Source organism: Epithele typhae, assembly GCF_022376455.1.
Source record: "Epithele typhae strain CBS 203.58 chromosome Unknown BXZ73scaffold_49, whole genome shotgun sequence".
Classification (NCBI taxonomy): Eukaryota; Fungi; Basidiomycota; class Agaricomycetes; order Polyporales; family Epitheliaceae; genus Epithele; species Epithele typhae.
The window spans coordinates 124895-146406 of record NW_025954240.1 but is presented as its reverse complement, the minus strand read 5'-3'; the positions used below and the strand labels follow the sequence as shown (position 1 = coordinate 146406).

The following is a 21512-nucleotide window of genomic DNA, read 5'->3' as shown; positions in this document are numbered from 1 at the left end:
CATGTCTGTTTCAGCACCCCTCCTGGCGCCCCTACCCATGCCTTCCACCTCCGACCATTCAGCCTGGTCTCCGACGCCCCCCGCTCCGCCCGCTGGGCCCAGTGCGCCCGCCCCCGTTCCGCCGAGACCGCCCGGCACTTCCCTCCAGACAAGCAAGTCTCTCTCCCGCTTCCTTTCCCAAGCTCCCCCAGGCACCGCCGCTGACTCCGTCCCTCATCAGATATGTCGCCGCCCAGGCCCAGTTCGTCTACTACGGCATCGTCTCCCGCCTCCCCATGGTCGCGTACGTCTCCCAGCACGCCTCTCCTCGCTGCACCGCTCACCGTCCCCTTCGTCCAGACGGGTCACCCTGACCGACTACAGAGGCAATATAATCTACGACACCTACGTCCAGCCCACGTAAGCCTCTTTCCTCCGTTCCATAGTCCTCGCTCGCGCTGACCACCTCTCCCGCTCACCCAGCCAACCCGTAGCGGACTATCGCACGGCAGAGACCGGGCTCCGGCGAGAACACCTCGAGCACGGTACGCCCCCGTCTCCTGCGGCGAGCAGAACCCCGTGCCGACCTCACGCCTCCTCCGACCAGCGCCCCAGATCCTGGACGTCCGGCACCAAGTCGCGACGCTCCTCCAGGACAAGATCCTCGTCGGCTACGCGCTCTGGGAGCTCCTCTCCGTCCGTCCTTCCTCTCCTCTCTCTCTCCAGCCGCCTCTCGACGCTCACGCCCGGCTCGCTCTCGCAGGTCATGCGCCTCGCGCACCCCGCGATCAGCACGCGGGACACGGCGCTCTTCATGTCCTTCCGCCGCTCGCTGGGCTATAAGCCGCGGCACGTCGTCCCCCTCCCCGAGCTCGTCAAGCGGTTCATGGGCCACGACATCGGCCTCCACGGCGACGTTCCGGTGAGTGTCCCGGGCCCGGCGCCGTGTCGCCACCTCGGAGCGCGCTCACTTTCCGGCTGGAGCAGGTTGAGCGGGCGCGGGCCGCGCTCGACCTCTTCCGCTCGTGCGAGACGACGTGGGAGGGGATGATTGCGACGGGGGCGTGGCCCTGCGCTCTTCCACCCGACGACTACCGGGCGCACTTCACCTGACGGGGGCCGAGGGCAGGACGCGGCGGGGCGTGGATGGGCCGACGCCCGACTCGGCCGTGGGCGGGACCGCGCCAGGGTGGGGCGGAGCGAGGCTGGCCCCAGGACGGCGCGGGAGGTGGAAGGAGAGGAGAAGCAGGACCGCTTCCCTAACTTTGTCGACGCCCGTCCGAGGACGGCTGTGCCACCAGGCGGGAAGCGCGGGCGACGTCACGGCGGCCCGTCCTGCTGGATTCACATTATCGCTCATACATCGCTCGCTTCTCCGGTCGCAAAGATGCCCGGTCGGGCGTGCATTCGATCTCTCCTACACACCGCGCGGCGGCACCTCGACAAGCTAGACCGCGGCAGCGAGCTCGACCTCGCGGCGGTTGAGGCGGTCGATCTCGACCTCGAGCGCGACGTTGGCGAGCTCGATCTGGAGGATGCTCGAGATGAGCTCCGTCCACCGCGTCTCGAGCGACGTCAGCTGCGCCCCGAGACGCGTCTGGGACCAGCCGCGGCGTGTCAGCGAGCCTGTTCCCCGCACGGCGCCCGCAGCCTACTCGCCTGCGCGTTTCGTCGGTCCCGGTTGACCTCCACCGTCAGGTTCTTGAGCTCCTCGAGCGCCTTCTCGATGTCCTTCGCCGCCGCCTCGTTCAAGTAGTTGTGCACCTTCCACGCGTTCGGCCCGTACTGCTGCACCAGCGCCAGGTTCGTGTGTCTGCCCCATTTCACGTCAGCGTCAGAGGCCCCGCGCGGAGACCACCTCGTCCCCCGCCATGACGCCTGGACGGGGACCGGAGCACGTACCGGAGCCGTTGGTGCTCGAGCTGCGCGCGCGCGTTCCGCAGCGCCTCCTGCCACTGCTCCTCGTTGTCCGGCTTCGTGGGCCCGGGCAGCTGGTACCGCGTCGTGTCCAGCGGCGGCAGCAGCCGGTGGTTCGACACCCGCTCCAGCTCGGCCTGCAGCATCGGCCTCCCCTGCGCACGCGAGCCTCGTCAGCGATCCCCTCAGCGCCCACACCGGTCGCGGGAAACGTGCGCACGAACAGCGAACAGCGTCGGCTCCGGCGGCACCTTGGGGTGCAGCGCCTGCGGCGGCCGGCCCTCCCTCGCGAGCTCCCTCTCCACCTTCTCCTTCAGAATCGGGTACTGCTCCAGCTCGTTGTCGTAATACGGCAGCGAGTCAAAGATGATCTGCTGCCCCTCCCCGTCCTGCGCCGCGGCCACCGTCGTCATTTTTTTCCGAGTAAAGAGATGGAGGTCCAAAGAAGCAGTCGTGGTTGGAGGCGAAGGCACGCTCGCCCTAGGCGCCCGCGCACTCCCAGCAGAGGCGAGCGACGGGCGTCAGCGCGTGCAGGCACGGGAGAGGGCCTCCTGCAGCCGCCGACGCCCGCTCGTTCCGCCCACCGTCCATGTCGACCACGATGTCCCTCCGGCTGGCTCGTCCCTCGAGCCAGCTCCTCCGCCGCGCCGCCGCGCGCCCCGCATCCGCCGCGGTCGTCCACGCCGCCCGCGCCCTCCACACCTCCAAGCCGTCGCAAGGTGTGCCCTCCTCGTCACTCTGATACCGTCTCCGCAGACCGCCGACGTCCTCCTCCTCCCTCCCCCTCGCCGAACTCCGCACTGGCGACCTATCAGCCTCGACGGCGCCGTTCGCCGAGCCCACGTCGCCCAACCGACGCTGACCAAGTACGCGGCGCAGACCGAGCAGCTGCACGCCTACGGCGCGTACCTCACCCAGTGCCTCCCCAAGTTCATCCAGCAGTTCTCCGTCCTCAAGGACGAGCTCACGCTCTACGTCGCCCCTCGGGCGTGCTCCCCACGCTCACCTTCCTCCGCGACCACGCCCAGTGCCAGTACAAGGCCTGCATGGACGTCTCCGGCGCGGACTACCCCGAGCGCGAGAAGCGGTTCGAGGTCGTCTACCACCTCCTCAGCGTCAAGCACAACTCCCGCATCCGCCTCAAGACGTACGCGACCGAGGTCGACCCCGTCCCCTCCGCCGTCTCCGTCTTCCGCGGCGCGGACTGGTACGAGCGCGAGATCTGGGACCTCTACGGCGTTTTCTTCAAGGACCACCCCGACCTGTGCGTCTTCCTTCCTTCGTCTCCTCCGTCTGCTGACGTCGTGTCGTATAGCCGCCGTATCCTCACTGATTACGGTATGTTCCTCCTCCGTCAAAGGCGTTCACCGCCCTTACGCGCAGCTTAGGTTTCGAGGGCCACCCACTCCGCAAGGACTTCCCGTTGACGGGATACACCGAGGTGCGGTACGACGAGGAGCGCAAGCGCGTCGTGTACGAGCCTCTGCAGCTCACCCAGGCATTCCGGTACGTCTCCTTCCCTCCCCTCATCCTGCAAACCCAACGCAAACGCGCCTCGTCACCAGGAATTTCGACTCCCTCTCGCCATGGGAGCAGGTCGGCGACGGCACCACTCCGAAAAGGCCGGACGAGTTCAAGCCCGTGCCCCCTCCGCCGCCCGCGCCCGAGGAGAAGAAGTAGATGTGGGCGCAGAGGTGGACGTAGTACACGAGGCTGGGATGCTAGTATATTACATACAATCTCAGGTTCCATGCTTTGCGTCCGCCGCCCGTCGCGCGCCGTGCGACCTCGTACACCGTCCGTACGTGGCTCCGGGTTCCGACAGCAGTCCGTTCAAGCGGCCACCTTCTCCGACTCGTCCACCACGACGACCTCGGGCTCGGCGGCCTTCTTCCCGTCCCAGCCCATGCGCGCTCCGATGTACTCCTGGCCGATGACCTCGACTCCGATCCTGATCGCCTCCACGACGAGGTCCTCGACCCAGTCGTAGTCGTCCCATAGCTCGAGCCACTTCTCAGGAACCGACTGAGTGACGGTAGAGTGGATGAGTTTGTGATCCGGGTCGGAGAGACAGATGAGAAACTGGAGAGTTGACTGAGAAGTGGCTTCAGAGGCTTCCGTTCCGGGCAGTCGAGGAAGGGAATATGTGGTGGTGAAGGGTTGAACACGGAGGTAAACATAGGAGTATGTGGTGGGATTCTGTGTGCTCGACTCGGGGGTGTCTTCAGGCTTCGCGTTGCGCTTCACGAGCTCCTCGAGGTTGGCCTGTAACCTACGTTAGCGTTCCCTAGTCTAACACTGATACAGTGCCCTTACCTGAGCGAGTTTCAGTGCCGCCTCGTAGCCCTCCACCGCGTTCATGTCCCTCTGCTCATTCGTCTCTTTCGGACGAGACTCGTCGCCGCGGTTCACTACGAGGTCACCCCCTTCGACTTGCTCCATGATCTGCAATCCGTGTGATCAGAAAACGAAGCGCAGATACATATATATGAACTGACCCGCGAGAGAGCACGGTACGTCAGTCCTTCGATACCCTCGTATCCTTGCATGTCATGGCTAAGCCAGACCTTGATAACCTCATGTTCCGAGATTGGCGGCGCGACTGCGTTCAAAATGTCCGTCAAGGTGGAAAGCCCCACACGCCTGAAGTCCTGGCCTGCGCAAGATCCCAATGAGCATTCGCACTAGACCCAAGAACGCCGCACACGCACTGATCTTATCCAGCTGCGCGCTCTTCGCGTACTCGAGCACACCCTCCCCCCACTTCCTCGCCTGCTCGTTCTTCGGCAGATTCTTCACCTGCTCGTCCACGACCGTCCTCGCCTGCTGCAGCGCACTGCTCGCCGTCGACCACACGCTCCCCCACCCCCACCCTCCACCCGCGGCCGCGCCCTGCCTCGCCGGCTCGAGCGGGGACGGCTCCGCGCTCGCCGCCCGCGCGACGCTCACCCTCGAGCTCCCCGAGTCCGTGCGCGACCTCGGGACCCCGCCGACGGCGCCGGGGAGGAGCGGGGCGCCGCCGCCGACCTTGACGCGCTCCGTGCTCTTGCGCACCGTCGGCGTGCCCGCGCGGGACAGCGGGCGGTCGTGCAGGCGCGGCGGCTCCGAGCTCTTCTGCGTGATCTCGTCGATGAACGCGAACACCTCCGCCTCGCCCTCCGCGCCCGGACCCGCGCCCGAGGCGGGTGCGGCCGGGGCAGCGCCGGAGCCCGCCGCGGGGGGCGGGGCGAGGCTGTCGAGGTCGTCGAGGAACTGGAGCGCCTCTTGCTGCTTGGACTTGGACTTGGATTGGCGGCCATGTGGACGTGAAGGGAGGAATATGGAAGGGTGGTCGGATTTTTGTGTGGCAGACGAGTGGGTAGGGGAAAGAGGGATGGTGGTGGATGGCAGGCCGTTGGTACCTCGGTGCTGCGAGAATGCCCAAAGCGCCCAATATAGCATCCATGATAACAGGCGCGCCTCCCTTGAACGCGAACAGCTGAGACACCTTGTGTTCGCATCTGCCTCCGCAAGATCTCGAATTCTTGGCTGACTCTCCTCGAGCATCACCCGGTCAGATACGTGCCCACGAATTCCAGTGGCACGTGTAGGTCGCCTCCTGCGCGCGTTTTCTGCTGCACTGCGAACTCCAACGCCACAGCCGCCAAAACACCATTCTATAGTGCTGCGACCTTTCCCACCAGCCTATTACACACGTAACGAGCTCAGCCTCCAGCCATTCATCAATCTACAACTCCTCGACTTCTTGATGGGAAAACGTCGAGAACCTACTCCCGAGTCAAGCTCTGAAGATGGCGCCGCCTACGTAGTGGGTGCGTTTACCATGCCGTTCTTCGCACGACGTTCCGGTCTCACCTCGCGGGCGTTGATTGCCAGAAGTAATCAAAGCGGCCAGGGTGGTGGGCTCCCAATGGGTAAGCGTTTTTGCACACCTCTGGCAGAACTCTTACCCACCTTTGCACAGGAATACCGCGTGAAGGTACTAATGGGGAGCACTAGCCATCTCCCTACACTGACGCCTCTGTTTCATCTGTGCTAGTGGGGTGGTTATTCTTCAGAGGACGAAACGTGCGTAAAGCCCCAACATGTCTACGACGTTCTAACGCCTGCAGATGGGAACCAGAAGAGAACATCAACCAGGACTGCGAGAGGCTCCTCGAAAGTTTTTGGGACAACGTTGGCCGGGACGATGACGACTACAAGGATGGGTTCACGGTTGAGGCCACCCCGACATGGATCAGTCAGTTCCCTTCCGTCGCCTTGGTTGAGATTGCTGACGCTCTCCCTAGAACGAGAGAAGAAGCGTTGGGCCATCGAGAACCCTGAGATTTCACAGCAGGCGGGACCTCCGCCGATTTCACCCGGAGAGGACTCCGAGGCCGAGGCCGAGGCCGAATACAGACCCGAGCCGGAGTCGGAGCCAGAATCCGACCCAGCACCAAAACTGGAGCTCCCTCGTAGGAACAAAGGGAAAGCGAAGGTAAAGCATGCTCAAATTCATGCGGGCAACCCGATGTCTGATCAGAATCGAGGCAGGCTGTGGACATATTTGACTCTCCTTCTCCTCCTCCAAAAAAGACTCACAAGAAGGCCAAAGTCAGGGTCGGTTTTCGTGGATAGCCTCATTCCGAGATGCGAGACTGACAGCGCCCCGTCAGACCGAGAAGGTTGTCCGTGCATCCTCGTCAGATGGTCCATCGAAGCCCAAAAAGCGTCCTAGATCCGTAAGTCAGTTAACCTCTCAGCAAGTAACAGCGCTCTGACGACTAGCAGTCGGACGAATCTTCCGACGACGACAGACCCTTGTCGAAGTTGCAGAAGCAGAAGCAGAAGCAGAAGCAGAAGCAGAAGCAGAAGTCGACGTCGACGCCGATGCCGACGCTTAGGGTCAAGATTCCCGCCCTCAAGCGTCCTTCCCAACAGCCGTCCTCTGACCCATTCGAACGCGCCGGTTCTCTCTTCTCCGAAGACGAAGCAGCTTCATCCCCAGACCCTATCGAACCTCGCTCTGCTGTCGGAGCCCAGTGGCAACCGTCGTCAGCCACGATTCCCACGAAGCGTCCTAGTTTGAAAGAGACCTCTGGCCCACCCCGCAAGCGGCAAGTTATGGCGATACCCATGCCCATCACAGAGACGGTCGGCAACACAGTTAAAGCGCGCATAGCTCAGCGTGTCCCGACGTCAGAACCCCAAAAGGCCCCGAGACCAGTGGAGGTCAAGTCAAGTGACCTGTCCAAGTTGTCGTTCAGGAAGAACAAGCCGGCGGGTCCCGAGGCAGCCTCTCCCCGCAACCCGGTCGTACAGACCTCCACCATCCCGCAGCTGCCCTCGGCCACGGGAAGCGGGTCCGGAAGCGGCGGAGATACTTTCAAAATTCCTCTCCCCCGGCGAAACATGTCGGCTCCCTCAAACATGCCGGCTCCGCTAATCCGGCCAGACCAGATGGCGGAAGCGAACGCCTTTCTTCAAAACATGATGCCTCCTGAGTGAGTAGTGACATCTTTCACGATATTGCACCAAGCTGATCAACGTACGCAGGATGACAGCTCCGATGCAGTGCGTCTACATGCTGTCGTTGGCACTTGATGCTAAAGTTGATTTAGGGAGGACGCACCGAGTCCAACAACTCCAAATATTCCCCGCCCCCTCCAAACCGCGATCAGAACTAAAGGTCTTCCACGGTTTGTCTGCAGTCTCTTCCTGCGCTTCTACTCTCTGACGTCGCGTGCAGCATACAAAAGAAGTGGAAGTGGTCCGGTGGGCTCTACTTGGACGTCAGCCGCGACAAAGCGGAGCACGTGTGCGACATCGAACTCACGAACGTGAGCATTTCCAGGCCTGGAGGGCTGACGCTCGGTCTCTGCATTCCAAAGGATGCCGAGGCTCTGCGTTTCTCAGCATTTCACGAACTGCCGTCCCTGCCAATGATGCTCGGCGCGAGCACTGCTGCGCAGCAATTCGCCGCAGTGGCGCCCATGGCCGACAAGGACAAGGACGCTGTGGCCCAGCTGACCACTTACATGAATACGAATATACTGGTATGCATCCCCCCGGTGGACCAGGGTGCGGCTTGAGCTCACGCATGTCTCGCAGTTCTGCTACGCGCACCTCTTCACCCAAGATGGGCCGGTGGGTCTCTCTTCATGTACCCTGGAGGGCACCGCACACCCCGGAGCATGCTGTACACACCAGGGTTCAACGGAACAGGAGGAGGTCTCGAAGTCGCCCTCGTGCCGTGGCAGCTGACGGCACAGAGTTCAGAGCCGCGAGCTGGAAAGCCAGATTTCGTCCAAGGACACGACCTCGACCCACCGTTCGCCGACTCACTCGCTCGGGCCGGTCGGAACATCGTGTTCAAGCGCCGTTTCTACCAAGCGATTCACAACCTGTCGTTCCCCAAAGCCGTGTACGACTACATACACCAGCCGAACCGGCCGTACTGCATTGGCACGAAGAGTCCGACGGGCCCTCGACAAACCCCGGGTATGAGACGAAGATGCTTAGGCACATCTTGACCTCCCGGCAGGACGTCGGGCACAAGAAAGACGTCCGCACCGTCTTTGTCCACGTCGGCTCCCTGCCGACGCTCCATCTGCTCCCCACCATCGCCGAGCGCAGGGCAAAGAAGGGCGACGCCCTGCGCTTCTTCACGTACGGCACGCACCCGAGCGTGCCGCAAGAGCGCTGGGGTGTGCGCGAGATCTTCCCGCTTGGTGCGTTTCAAACTTCTTTCAGCTAGCCCTTTCCTTTCTCCGTCGCTCTAATGTGCTAACCCCGTTTACGCAGGCGGCGTCGTGACGTTCACGCCTGCGGCCATCATCGAAGGCCACTTCCGAGTATTGGACTTGATCAAGAACATCCGGGAGCACCCATGTGGGTGTGCTACGTGCTGCCGTCCACGGTGGCCATGGTGGCCAAGCTGACCAGCCAGGGCGAGCACCCGTTGCGTCTGTACGACGAGTGCGTCGCCTCGTCCGCCATCCGCACGGCTCGCAGCGTCCGCTGACAGCTTTTGCAGGAAGAAGTTCGTGCACGAGGGCCTGCTGACGGCGATCGAGAAGGGCGACGTCGCGCTGCTGCAGGCCCCGGTGTCGCCGCGCGAGCCGGTGCAGGGCGGGGACCCGGTGCTGCTGTGGACCCGATGGCAGCTGCGGCTCCCGACTGTGGGCGCGCGGGAAATCCTGACGGAATGCCTCCAGGTCGCGGCGGAGCAGTTCGCGGGCACGTCCGAGGCCGACCTCCCGGCAGCACTCGAGAAGGAAATTGCCCGGGACCTGCAGCGGATGCAGACCCAGCCTGTGATGGTCGACTCCTACCGGCGGTTTGTCGCGGTTCGCGGCAAGGGCGACCGCGTTCTGGCCGAAGGCGCGCCCGGGGTGAGTACTTGAGTGCTAGGTCCGGACCCCTGTGAGCGTGTGCTGACTGTGTCTGGGGTCGTGTGCTGCAGTGCGAGTGCGTGCTGGCGACGGAGTTTGAGTTCAGCGACGACTACTTTTCGCCCTCCATACCAACGGAGGAGGGGCGGAAATGATTCACCCGCCTCCTCCTCCTCCTCCACGTAGCCACCGCTCCTATGATCATGTACTAGTACTACCCTGTCCCCTTGGTGCTTACCACCCGAGGTCCCTATGCACCTAGTCTCCCCTAGGCCAACCTTCTAACGCTATGCACCCGCGTTTGCCAAGCCACGTCGCGAGTGCCCATGTGATTCTGCCCACTCTTGACGCCGACTGCAACGGGCCGGGAGGAGGACCGTTGTGGCGAACCGGTGCGGGACCACGCCGAAGCAAGCCACCAGCTCGCCGTCCGACACGGTGCACGTCCGCCGGATCTCTTGCTCTCCGTCATCTCCCGCGACCCACTGCTCGCCCATCCGCCATGTCCGCGATACAAGCCCTCATCACTGACCCGGCCTACCATGACTACCTCTCCATCCTCAAGGGAGCTCGGAATGGCTTCGTCTACGGCGTGAAAGTGCGGTTCCCGCATGCGCTGATCATGGCCATCCTCTTCGGCCGTGGCGAGTGAGTGCCTGCACATCTTGCGCGCGGAGGCCGCTGCTGACTCTGCGCAGCTGGACGACGCGGCTGAAGACGATCTTCAAGGCGACGAAGCAGCACGCGCTCAACCTCGCCAAATTCGTCTCGCTCTACAAGACGCTGCTCGTGCTCCAGAAGAAGGTGAACGGCGGCAAGCAGCGGAGCTCGGACACGTTCATCGCGGGCCTAATCGGCGGCTACGTTGTCTTTGGCGAGCGGAATGCAGTAAACGAGCAGGTACGCCCCCCGCCTCCCGCTCGCTTTCTGTCCGCGTCCCATCCTGAGCCTGTCCGTCTCTGTGCGTACCCCGCCACGTCCCGCAGATCGTGCTGTACGTCTGCTCGCGCGTCGTAGCGTCGTTGCTATCGCGGGCCAAGACCACGTACGGCAAGAGCGCGCCCGCGCCCGGGCGGCCGCTGCCCCCCGACGCGCGGCAGTTCTCGATATTCGCCGCCGTCGTCTGGGGCGCAGTGATGTGGCTCTTCCAGGAGCGGGGGGAGACGGTGCAGCCGGGGATGTTCAACTCGATGACGTACCTCTACCGGGATTCGAACCACTGGCACGATCTCCGGACGCTGTTCTGGCACAACAAGTAGCGCCTCCTGTAGCCCCCTGGCCGTCCGCAGATACCCCTCTAGATAGCCGTCTTGTTTACGCAGCAAGCAATGGACAGAGGCCTCGTGACGGACTCTGAGATCTGCTTCCGGGCCAGTCTCGAGACAAGCCTCGAATAATCGGCCGCTCGTCGATCGCGTCTCTCGAGCCCCACGGGGAACACTTCGTCGCGGCCTCCTCTCCGGCCTCGATCGCGCTACTAGTGTCCGTCGAGAAATCAGACAATTCCTCGGCCGGCCTCGCCGTGCTCGGTCTCTCCCCGGCCTCCTCGCCCGACAGCGAACTCCACGGAGCCCTCGGCCCACGCCGTTGTGTGGCCCACATGCCCGATCTGTCTTCTGCGCGGTCGGCACCGACCCCGCCTGCGCTCCAGCCGCAGCCGCCTGCACACAGGAGGCCTCGCATGCATCTACTTTTTCGCTCGCGCGTCCTTCTTTTATTTCATCCGCGACTGTTTTTGCCTCCCACTCAGGGTTCGCGTCCAGCCGGCGCCTCTCTGGCCCTGGAGATCCTACTTGGCGATTCCCACAAGCCCGTCGACCATCTCGCCTCTACATCCATGACCGACGCGTTCGTCCCCCGGTGTCCATGCCACGTCGACTGCGCGCGGACTTGAACCCACGCCCTTCCGACTCAGCGGCCGAAACTGCGCCGTGCAAGCGCTCATCGCGCCCCGACCCACCGCGCGCGGCCTTTCTCTCCACTCCGCCCCGACTCAAGCTCACCTGAGTGCCCTAAACATATGGAATATCCTCTCCAACCCACATAAAAACAGCGCGACTGTGACGCGCGAACACCGCGGGCCTAAACGACAGCCGAGCTGCATCGGCGATGTGCGTGTCCCATGCGGGGGTGATTCGAATCATTCCGCATCGAATCCGACCAGTCGTCCCACAGGTGGACGCAGAGCACTGCAGGCCTGCCTTGGACAGCTCACTGTGGCCCATCATTCCGTGTCCGCTCCCTGGAGCTCGACGCGCGGACCATGAGCACGTCCGCAAAGCGGTCCTCCTTCCCCGCCAGTGCTTGTTGGGGCTAGACTAGCCTCGATCGTGGAACCCTCGCCACGAAGTCGTCGCCTGCCGCCGCCGTTCGCGCGCGCGGAAGAGGTCCCGTCCGAACGAGTGCACTGGCGGGCCGCGCATCACGCCCAAGTTGAGACCGGCGGTCTTTTAGGTCGCCGGCTTCCGATGGGGAACCGTTGCACCGTCGTGATGGGCGTATTCTTGGGGCACGGCGGAGACGCAAGATGACGAGGCAAGAGGGTGGTGCAGCACGCTGTGTGTGCGCGACTGGAAGGGAGGGCTGCGTGATCGGACGTCCTCGCGCGGACGTCAAGTCTCGCGGGTTGTCTTGACGTGTTCTCCTCGGGAAATGTCAGAAACGTCAGAAGCGACATCCAGAGTGCCTGACGATATTCCACTCAGGCTCGCAGCGATCTATCAGAGTTGGACAACTGCTGCGGTGCGTACACGCCAACGCCTGCCTGCGGCCCAACAGATCGCAAACGCATGCGGACGGGGAGGAAACGGAGCGTCGGTTGTCGTATGTATCGTCTCGTCCGAGAGCACTGACATCCAGAGCACAATGTACAGCCACTTGACGTGAGGGGGGATATATGTACATTGAGAAGTCAATGAGAAGATCGTCGCGGCAGGCCTCTGCAGATGTCCCCCGAGACGGAGCCCGAGGACGTGAAAAAAAACCCTACGAAATGATGCAGTCGTGGTATCATAGAAGGAGGTAAGTAGGCGGGGAGATGGGTCAGTTCTATACAGTCCTCGTGATGCCCTACAATACGATACACCTTCGTCGCCTGTTCTCCCTCTCCGGTGCACGTACGACGGGGTTCGGGACGCCTTGTTCCTGCTGCTTGGTCTGGCGAAGTAGCCGGACAAGGTTCATGAACAGCTGCTCCACGTTGTGCGCCGTTTTTGCTGAGGTCTCTAGGAACTGGCAGCCAAACTGCCGCGCCAGCGCCGCGCCCTCCTCTCTCGAGACCTCCCGCTCGTACTGTTTGTCGCACTTGTTGCCGACAAGCATGAAAACCGGTTTCTGTCGCTTGACTTTCAACATCGCCTGCCGGAACACATCGAGCCGATCAAACGTCGCCCTCGACGCAATCGAATAGACCAGGATAAAGCCCTGGCCCTCTCTGCGGGTGACGGTCGAATCGGACGGACGCCGAGAGGGGAGGCAGGCACGCACCTGACCCATTGGTCTCGAAGAGTCGCGTACTCCTCTGCAGATACGGGTGATGAGCGGCAGATGGCGCACGCGATGCCGGCACGACTCACCTTGTCCCGCGGTATCGATCACCTCAACAAAGCACATCCGGTTGTCGACAACCAGCTGTTTGCGATACGCATCTTCTATCGTGGGATCATACGTCTCGGGGGTTGTGAGCGCTTTCCCGGCGGGACAGACGGGGGAGAGGCACATACCTCTGTATGTGGGTATCCGAGGATGGCGGGGTCACGTTCAGAGCGCGCTTAAAACGGGACCGGGGGCGGGCTTACCAACGAAGCAGTTGAGCGTGAACTGGGGGTGCGGTGAGCATCGGGGGCGGGCAGCAGGGTCGGTGGGACGTACCTGGACAGCCAGAGCGGTCTTTCCAACACTACCATCACCAAGAACGGCTACTCTCCAGCTATCCATGTCTGCTGGCAAAGGGTTTGAGCACGGAGGCGGACGGGGGGGAGGGGCGGGGAGGAGGACAGACCTCAGAAGGCGGGAAAGGAGAGTGTAGATTGTGGAGATCTGGGGAGGAGGTCAGGGCGGGTGAGGGGGCGAGCAGAGAGGGACGGGCCTCGAGAGCGAATGATCGGGGCGGGAGGTCGTGAAGGGGAGCGAGAGAGACGGGGAGAAGGAGAGGGTAGCAGATAATAAGCAGAGATTCGTCGTGCAAGTTCGTGCAGGTCGTGAAGAGGAGCCGGGGGCAGGAGCCTTGACGGAGAGTGGTGGACGTCGACAGAGTACAGAACGGTCCTTGCACGCGCGGAGGAGCGCCCCCGGGTATTTCTACTCAATCACCAAGCCCACACAGCCAGCCGCGCCCCTTTTGTCCGGATCCCGCCCGCGTAATTCGTCGAGCCTCCCCCATCTGGCCGGTCTGCGGCGGCAAACCGGCCCACGTCGAGTGCCCCACTTTGGTCCCCCTCCGAGCCCCCTCCGACGCCGGCCACTGTTGCCCGGCCGCCGTCTGCCCCGGCGCGGGCCGTCCACGAGGCACCGGCCATCGCCGACGCTCCGCTGCTGCCCAGGCACGGCGAGCGAGCTCTCAGCTCTCCGTCTGCCTCTCCCATCTCCGCCAGACCAGCCGGCCATCGCTCCAGCTGCAGCCCCGTCTCGCGTACGTAACATTGTTCGTCCCGTTCTTTCTTTCTCTTAACTTGCCCCTCCGTCCCCAACGGCACGAAACAAGCTCGATGTCATTCTAGCTCTCCATTTATCTTTTCCGCAGTTTATTGTACCACGGCCCTGAAGCCGGTCGTGTGCCTGCAGCCGGGCATTGTGTATGCGGTTAACCTTCTCGCCTTGAGGTCGACATCGTGCACTCGACGCATGCGCAATCGGGGAAGACGGCTTTTATTTGAAAGCCGCCGCCCATGCCGCCTTCATACAAACTTAGCGCAAGCCTCGCCGCGCGTTCATTAACGTCAACTCCTTCTCTGTGTGCGACGCGCCCGCGCATCGTGGCCCATCCCAGCCAGCGAATCGCACTCAATCGCCCGGGGCGCCCGAGACAACAAGACGCGTCGATTTCGGGCGACGTCCGTCCCCGGATATGTTCTTTGTTGCTCTGCCCCGAGGCGCACGAGGCTCGAGCGTCCAGCACGAGGCGCGCCATGCGCCTCGCAACGATGGGTGCTGGTCTCGGAGACGCGGGAAAACACCTGCGTTCGCATGATGGGCGACATATCCGACCGGAAGAGCACCGTTGGGCGTCGAGCGTGGGCGGTGTGTGCGAGCTGCTGACCTCCGAACGCGGAGCCTGCGCACCCTCGGCCGACCTCCGCACACATACGGGGCGGCTCGCCGGATGCGGCTCAGGCGATGGGAGCTCAGTTGGTCAGGCGCTGCGAGGAGAGTGGAGGGCCGTGGAGGCGGCAGTTGGGAGCAGTGGGCTCGATGGGGGGCGGATGAGACCGGACAAGGGGAGAGTCGCGGTTTATGTAAGACGGGGAGGACGGTCGTAGGCAGTGTGGATGGTGAGCGCGGCGGGGGACGTACACGACTCGCAACAGCCCCCGCCTCGGGCCGATCACGCGCACGGGAGAGCATGCCGGCCCAGAGCGAGCATCCCCGTCCTTTGTCTGCCACGGCGACTTGGGCGCCGTCTCGTGCGCTCATACGATCGCGCAGATAGAAGGTCTGCGAGGACGCTCGCGCTTAGGACCACAAAGCTCCGGGTTCGTCGTGGAAATCCCTGCCTGGAAGCGTACTCATGCACTCATCCTCCAGGCGCGCTGCGGGCCAAGTGCGAGCCCTGTCGGACATTACTCGACACCCCCTCGCCGCCTTTGCACCTCTGCCCAGCCCGATGGCCTGCACCTTGCAGCATTGATCGTAGGCCGCGTCTTGCCGAAAGGAAATGGATCGGGACCAAAGTGTCGGGCAGTAAGCGCAATCCCCAGCAGCCGCAAGAGGGCTAGGCGGTGGCCGCAGCTTCCGTAAGCCGGTCGCTGTTGCCCCCGAACCACCATCTTCTGCCCCGTTGTAGGACCTTGTAGGCCACGTCTCCTCCACACTGGCCACACATGTCCTGCTGGCGCCCCGGAGCGACATGCGTGCGCTCGCCACCAGTCGCCCGTGGCCACGTCTCGCCCGACAGGTACGTACTCTTTACGCTCGCTGGGTGCCTCCAACCTTCTTCGTTCCACATCCCATTCACGGGTGATCTCCTGCAGCTCTTTGCCCCCGAGCGTCTCACCGAGGCGAGTCCTTTACGAGTGCTCTCAGGCTTCCCAGTCCGGCCCCGGCTTCCCAGGCCTAGCTCCAGTGCGTTCTCCCCGAAGTGTTCCCTGGGATAGTGAAAGTATTCCTGCCGATGGGCATTCCCATGAAAGGTGGCAGTGCTTTCTTACTGAAGCGAGCACCTTGTGGTTGATCTTCTCAACGTGCATGCCCCCAGGTTCTGCGGCTGTACATCGTGTCTCCCTTCCTCGACATTTGGGTGCTGTCCGCCCCCATCAGGCGCCACATGACCAGTCTCGTTCTCAAACTCAGATAGGACGATTGGGTCATAAAGGCTTCAATTCCGACAGAATCGTGCCGCCCCGCCGTCTTCGACCCAGGCGGACTCGTCCTTTATTCCACAACAGGCATCTGGAATGTTCCCCGACGCTCTTATGTCGCCCCTCCACGGAGATTCCCCAGAGATAACCGGGGAAACCGGCACTCGACCGCCAGCCGTCTCACAAACCCACACCCGCCCCTGCGTCGCCGAGTGTCACCGGACTCGGCGGTATTACCTTGATCCTCTACTTGCGGAACAGTTGCAGGACCGTTTCCGCGTGTTCTGGGAGTCTCGATGGGAGAAGAACATTCGCTTTGGTCTCATGTGTCCTCTCGGAGCTCACGGCGGTCTTGTAAGTTGCTCCGCGAGCTTCCTCTTGCCCCGCTCACCGCCCCCCAAGGTTATGGGGTGCGTCTACCGCGGGCTCGTGCCCTCTGCCCGCAACCCTACTTGAACCCAACAGCGCCCGTGTGGGAGCCCTCCGTTCTGAATCGCCTTCCTGTCCAATCTCTCGAGGGAGTTTTTTCTACTCGGTTCAGCAGCCGGTACGCACTTTCGAGTTTCCCGGGTATGCCGCCGGCTGACGGCGGTTGCGGATCCGCCACAGTCTCGCCAAGTTTGGCGACGTCACCCTCGGTGTCGACGTTCCTGGCGCAGCCCTGCGGGCAGCAACACTGGGCGGATCAGTCCGTCCGCTTGACAGGTAAGGCGGATCTCTGTCGCCGTCCCGTCTACAAATGCTCTCTGCGGTCCGACAGCGTTGGAACATGAGGGCACCGCGCTGCGATTGGTCTCACGCTAGCGAGGCAGACGACGACCAGGGACATATGACGTGTCGATGTTAGTTTTGATATGTGGCCGGGTGGCAGATACTTCCGTCCATCCGTCTCGTAGTCGCGCTGTTGTATCAACATCGGCCTGTGCTCGACGCCACGCGCGCACGCATACGCGAATGGTTGCGTGCTTTGTTCACCCGCCCAGATGCAGTTTATCGTCTAAACAGTGCATAAAATATCCTCCCGTCCATTCTGATCCTCCTCGTGTTCTTTCCGGGTGGTATAAGCGCTGCATCGGTCGCCTGCTTTTGGGTGGTGCATCGTACGTTGATCATCCACAAAATGACGTCATAGGCCGTATGCCGTGCGCTATGTCGCTGTGTCCGTCTGTCGCTCGTCCACCGCATTCCATCGACTCCCGTCTCCAGTCTTTTCCTCCATCTCAGCCCATTGCCTGATAGAATCGACAGCAACGCATCTTCTGACTAACTTTCCTCCCTTACCGTGCCAGCCCCCTGACCTAACTCGCTATCGGTCCCCGATCAGCGCTTTCCCACGTCCTTCGGATTGCCAGCTGCTTTGGGAGTCCGCCGTCGCGCTTCCTTTGATAGATCAACCGGTGGCGGTCGTCCTTTGGTCAGCTTACGGCACTTTCCCCCAGGCGCGCCCACAACGCAACTAGCTAAATCCTTTGCTTCCCCAGGTACAACAGCTTCAATCTATTCCGGCGTTTCCGCGCAGCCCGTGGCAGGATTTACCAGAGATTACAGAACGCCTCGAGTGCCAGCACATCGGCGTTCTAGCGACAGTTTTCTACGAGGTTTTCCATGCGACGATAGGCGCCTACTTAAAGCAAACTTCTATTCAGGCTGCGTTGCGTCTACGACGGTGACCCAATCTCAGTGGTCACCTAGACCAGGGCCCTGTATGCTATGGAGTATGTGCGCTGCGCTGCGCAGTCAGGCAGAAAGTTCTAGTGCATCGTGTACGGCACGCAGCCTCGGCAAAGGTCGACGGTGTCGCAGCTCAAGGTCAGCTTTTGAGACTGCTGTGACTGCCCCGGTGGTTGTTACTCACCCAATGCTTCCCTCAGAATTCCTCCCCTGACTCAAGACGGCACACGTCGTGATGGACGGATGGGCTTTCCGGACGTCCCGCTCAGCTAAAACGACGTCGGCTCCAGCCGTCAAAGTGAGGCACGCCTCGCGAGTCGTCTGCCCGTTCAACTCATGTTCGTCGAGGTACACGTACGGGCCCTTCGTAACACCGCCACACCAGGTCACCGCCAGAGAGGAAGCTCGCGCCGGCCTCAGGCCGCTCCATCCAGGCCCCCTTGAACGCGTCCGAGACCTCCTGGTCCTCGCTTTGACCACCGGTTGGCCGGCCGACTGGCCGCCCCGATCCCTAAAAGCCGCGCGCGGCGGACACCCCCAAAATCCCATCAAGCCTCCCGCGCACCCGGTCGTGGGCGAAAGCCCGGATCAGCGCAGGCTGCCCTGGCCAGGCACGTCCTCACGGCTCCCCGCCTTTTCCCGTGCGCGGCGGTCCCGGAGCGCGACTCGCAAACGCCCATGGCACTCGCCCCCAGGCACGCGCATAAGTAAGTACGAGCTGTACGACCGCCCGCCCCTCCTCCCCCTCCTCCTCGGGCGACATCCAGCTCAGGGGACCATCGTGGGCGACGCCGCGGGCCGGTGCCTGGCGGCCGTCACAAATGCGCGGCTCCCCACCTCGGGAACGCGCGGCCTGCGCGCGACTCTGGACTCTCTCAGATCTCATGATCAGGCCCCCCTCCCTGCGAGCGGACGCGAGCAGGCAAAGATGATGTCTCTCCAGAGGCATTTAAGCTTTCGCCCGCCCCTGGTGCTCCGGAGTCCGGCAGCGGACCGCCGAGGACAGGAACGGGTTGCTTACGGCCGTCGACCGTGCCAGCGTCCGCCTCCAGAGCGGTGAAGGCCACCGGAGCTACGTAAGTCGCCCCGCCCTCCGCCCGCCTCCCGCGTCAGCACCCCCGCAAGCATCGGCGCGGCGCCCGCCCAGCACATACCAATTCGCGCTCGCTACTGCGCCACCCACTCGCAGAGCTGTCAACGCCGAAGGCCGTGCCTCGAGTGTCCGATATGGCCCTAGGACACACGCAACCCTTGCTCGCGGCGTCTCGCAATAGCGTTTGTGGACGTTCATGCGCCCGCTTCCCCCCTGGCTGTGGGACCGCGGGGCCACTTCTCTTCTTCGCCTGATCATCTCTCCGCCCTTCGCGGGCAGCCACCAACATCCAACCTTGCCCCGCACGTCCGTGGCTTCATGCACGCCACAGACGTCTCGTCCCGCTGCACGCCGCGCGGAACCAACGTGCCCTCACGCGCCCGCCGTCGCACGCTGGGATCCCGGACATATAAAGGTGCGCGCATGCCTCCTGGGACCCTCAGCGCGCGCCGCCAAGTTCCGAGCTCGCCCTCTCAAGCATCTTCCAAACGTCCGTCAGCGCCATCTCCTTCCCTCTGATCCTTTCCCCTCCAGCTTCCCCACCCCTCCTTGGCCGCTCCAGACCCCGACCGTTCTTGTACCGCAGCTCCAAGCTCAAAGTTTGCTCGGCCCTCAGCAGTACCTCCGGATCCCGAGCTACCTGCCTTACAACCTACCCGTTTCGGATCTATGTATCGAGCGGCGTTCACGAGCTAGTTCTGGAAAGCAAATGCCGCACGCGCCCCCATCCGGTCCCGGTCGCCGTCCCCGCGAACGCTTCTGGTCGTCCCGGCCGCGCACGGCCCGGGCGCACGCACGTACATTCTTGGCCGGCTGGCCCCTGGCACGCGCACTTCACCACGCGCACCGTGCTGCGCTGGAGTTCGTCATCCCGCTGCGTTCGCGACCACCACAGGTCTAGGTCCACGCCCCTCGGTCTTCGATGGCCACTGTACAGGCCGCTGGGCATGTCCTCCGCCCCTCCGCCTTACCACAAATAGAAACTGGCGGTTCGCGCTGAGGCTGCCCCTCAAGGTCTCATGCCGGACGGGCATACAAAGCTTTCGCGAGGGCTGATCGAGACCAATGGTCTCTACATGATTCCGATCGCAATATGTCGATTCCGACCGCAATATGTCAGCTATTGTACTAGACTGTAAGTTCCGGCGCCGTGAAGACTCTACAGGTTATGCACCTTACTCCACCCGACCGCTCTCAACGTTCTCGAAGCGCCTGCGCTCACAGGCCGCATTCGTCCCGGATACTTGATACCATAACCAGCGAGGTGGGACCCCAGTTGACCATTTAGCCCGCTCGTCACGCGAACAGGACATCCAGAGAACCTGCATTCTGTACACGAACGTACATATACATGCGGCTCAAGATACAAGGGTCGTGAAGTAGGCATTATCGCAGAACCATCGTTCCCAGGTAGTACGTAGGGCCCACGTCGCGATGAACGACGGCGTGCGCATCCGCGGCGAGGGAGGGAGTGAAGCTTATGCATATACAAAGGAAGAAGGCAATAAAGACGTCTTAAACCGTACTTTCTATTTTACAGTCCGTGTTTTGCAGGAGAAGCCGCGGCAACCGCGACAGGAGGGAGTAGTAATGCACAGGGCAAGAGGGCCCGAGGGGTATGGGGGGACAGACAGGACTTCACACGGCACGACATTACAATGACTGTGGGAGACGAGGCGGGCCGCGAAAGTCAATGACGTTGAACCACGTGAAGACGGAATGGGGGACGCGCACCTCTATGCAACCACCTCTAAACCTCCCAAGAGACCAGCCGAGAAAGTCTGAGAGGCCGACGGAAACCGAGAATCGAACCCGGAGCAAGCTGCGGGTGGGGCGCGGGAGCGCATCGCCTCACTCCTGCCGGCTGAGCTCGGCCTGAGTGAGGTTGAGGACGAAGGCGGACTTGAAGTTGGCCGGGGGCTCGATGATTTTAACCGGTTTCCGCTGGGCCGAGGTCGGCGAGACGGCAAGCGAGGGAAACGGCCGGAGCGGACGCGACGTGGGGAAGGAGTGCGTGCGTAGAGCGTTCGGGTGGGCATGTGTGGACGCAGCGAGCGGGGAGGATATGCGCGGCCGCGAGGTGGCAGCGGGTGGCGTGTAGGAGGAGACGGCGACGGCGGTCATGACGGCTAGGGAGGGGCGGGGCGGGATTAGAGAGAGGGCTCGCAGAGTTTTGTAGAGCGGACTTACTCATTGCGTTTCGAGGATTGATGCGCGGGTGTGGTCGGGATGTGGTCGTGACCTTTTGAGAGAGGGACAGTGCGCGGGAAGGACGCGGGGTAGAGAGAGTTTGCGAGGTGCGGGGTAGAGAATGTGGGGGCGGTGTGCTGGGGTATATAAGGGCACGAAGGAAAGCGGGTCCACGCAGCAAAGGAGCCGGAGGAGGATCCCCAACGAATTGGGCGGCATGTCCAGCCTACCAATTCCGGCTTCTCGCGACGCGTCCCGGCCTTCCGGGCGCTAAGGACGCGTTCCCCAACGTCCGCTCGCGTCCACTCTGTGCGCCGCCTCGACGTCATCTCTTCTTCTCAACTGCCCTCTTGCTCGAGCCTGCGCCGCCCGCTCCTCCTCCAGACAGCGTGCTCCTCGGCGCACAGCTGGATGTTGTGGCAGCGACACCAACCCCAGGCTGATAGAGCGCGCAGGCGTCGCCATGTGTCATCAAGGTGATGCGCTCTGTCTTCCCCAACGCTCCCCGGTTGCCTCCCGCGTTGTCCTCTCCGTGCGGAACGGCGCGGAGCCGTCTGACGGACCTTTCGCCCGACGCGCGTTATCTCGGACACTGCTCCCTCTCCTTCCACCCCACTCTCCCTATCGCGCGCGCCCTTCATTCCGGGCCTGGGGCCAGTCCTCGACTGAGAACCCCACAGCCCAGCCCCGTACATGCGATTGGATGGCGAACGGGCGGAGGACGTCGCGGGAGGCCGCTACCGCCCGCGTATGTGTCCTCCAGCGTCCCCG

General features: G+C 62.8%; 8 protein-coding genes across 8 annotated transcripts; 4 read left to right on the top strand and 4 right to left on the bottom strand.

Moving 5' to 3' along the window:
- Window positions 1-340: 340 nt before the first annotated feature.
- Window positions 341-1092, top strand: BXZ73DRAFT_21737 (uncharacterized protein; the record flags this gene model as incomplete). Its single annotated transcript, XM_048017630.1, has 5 exons — window positions 341-399; window positions 463-524; window positions 587-675; window positions 743-901; window positions 967-1092. Coding segments are annotated over 5 exons (495 nt in total), but the record flags the coding sequence as incomplete, so codon positions are not given.
- Window positions 1093-1426: 334 nt separating this feature from the next.
- BXZ73DRAFT_91681 (breast carcinoma amplified sequence 2) lies at window positions 1427-2309 on the bottom strand (the record flags this gene model as incomplete). Its single annotated transcript, XM_048026068.1, has 4 exons — window positions 1427-1605; window positions 1635-1792; window positions 1882-2051; window positions 2121-2309. The coding sequence occupies 4 exons, from the start codon at window positions 2307-2309 to the stop codon at window positions 1427-1429; spliced, it is 696 nt and encodes a 231-aa protein (XP_047874948.1).
- A 188-nt stretch (window positions 2310-2497) lies between these two features.
- BXZ73DRAFT_91680 (F420H2 dehydrogenase) lies at window positions 2498-3576 on the top strand (the record flags this gene model as incomplete). Its single annotated transcript, XM_048026067.1, has 6 exons — window positions 2498-2615; window positions 2735-2871; window positions 2925-3160; window positions 3212-3234; window positions 3285-3402; window positions 3462-3576. The coding sequence occupies 6 exons, from the start codon at window positions 2498-2500 to the stop codon at window positions 3574-3576; spliced, it is 747 nt and encodes a 248-aa protein (XP_047874947.1).
- A 153-nt stretch (window positions 3577-3729) lies between these two features.
- On the bottom strand, window positions 3730-5341 carry BXZ73DRAFT_91679 (maintenance of telomere capping protein 1; the record flags this gene model as incomplete). The annotated part of the gene is made up of 5 exons (XM_048026066.1): window positions 3730-4161; window positions 4213-4341; window positions 4395-4552; window positions 4608-5178; window positions 5249-5341. The coding sequence occupies 5 exons, from the start codon at window positions 5339-5341 to the stop codon at window positions 3730-3732; spliced, it is 1383 nt and encodes a 460-aa protein (XP_047874946.1).
- A 303-nt stretch (window positions 5342-5644) lies between these two features.
- BXZ73DRAFT_104240 (uncharacterized protein) lies at window positions 5645-9427 on the top strand (the record flags this gene model as incomplete). Its single annotated transcript, XM_048015821.1, has 18 exons — window positions 5645-5708; window positions 5773-5810; window positions 5861-5875; window positions 5936-5964; window positions 6009-6136; window positions 6186-6376; window positions 6433-6498; window positions 6555-6620; window positions 6670-7382; window positions 7435-7452; window positions 7500-7577; window positions 7628-7934; window positions 7990-8025; window positions 8423-8609; window positions 8683-8732; window positions 8828-8856; window positions 8915-9272; window positions 9344-9427. 18 exons carry the CDS (start codon window positions 5645-5647, stop codon window positions 9425-9427), a joined length of 2457 nt encoding a protein of 818 aa, XP_047874945.1.
- Window positions 9428-9774: 347 nt separating this feature from the next.
- On the top strand, window positions 9775-10531 carry BXZ73DRAFT_51449 (peroxisomal membrane protein 4; the record flags this gene model as incomplete). Its single annotated transcript, XM_048020631.1, has 3 exons — window positions 9775-9920; window positions 9971-10172; window positions 10259-10531. The coding sequence occupies 3 exons, from the start codon at window positions 9775-9777 to the stop codon at window positions 10529-10531; spliced, it is 621 nt and encodes a 206-aa protein (XP_047874944.1).
- A 1810-nt stretch (window positions 10532-12341) lies between these two features.
- Window positions 12342-13208, bottom strand: BXZ73DRAFT_51584 (ras protein; the record flags this gene model as incomplete). The annotated part of the gene is made up of 5 exons (XM_048020660.1): window positions 12342-12705; window positions 12759-12792; window positions 12848-12958; window positions 13070-13091; window positions 13143-13208. The coding sequence occupies 5 exons, from the start codon at window positions 13206-13208 to the stop codon at window positions 12342-12344; spliced, it is 597 nt and encodes a 198-aa protein (XP_047874943.1).
- A 7194-nt stretch (window positions 13209-20402) lies between these two features.
- On the bottom strand, window positions 20403-20675 carry BXZ73DRAFT_51501 (uncharacterized protein; the record flags this gene model as incomplete). Its single annotated transcript, XM_048020641.1, has 1 exon — window positions 20403-20675. One exon carries the CDS (start codon window positions 20673-20675, stop codon window positions 20403-20405), a length of 273 nt encoding a protein of 90 aa, XP_047874942.1.
- Between the last annotated feature and the right edge of the window lie 837 nt (window positions 20676-21512).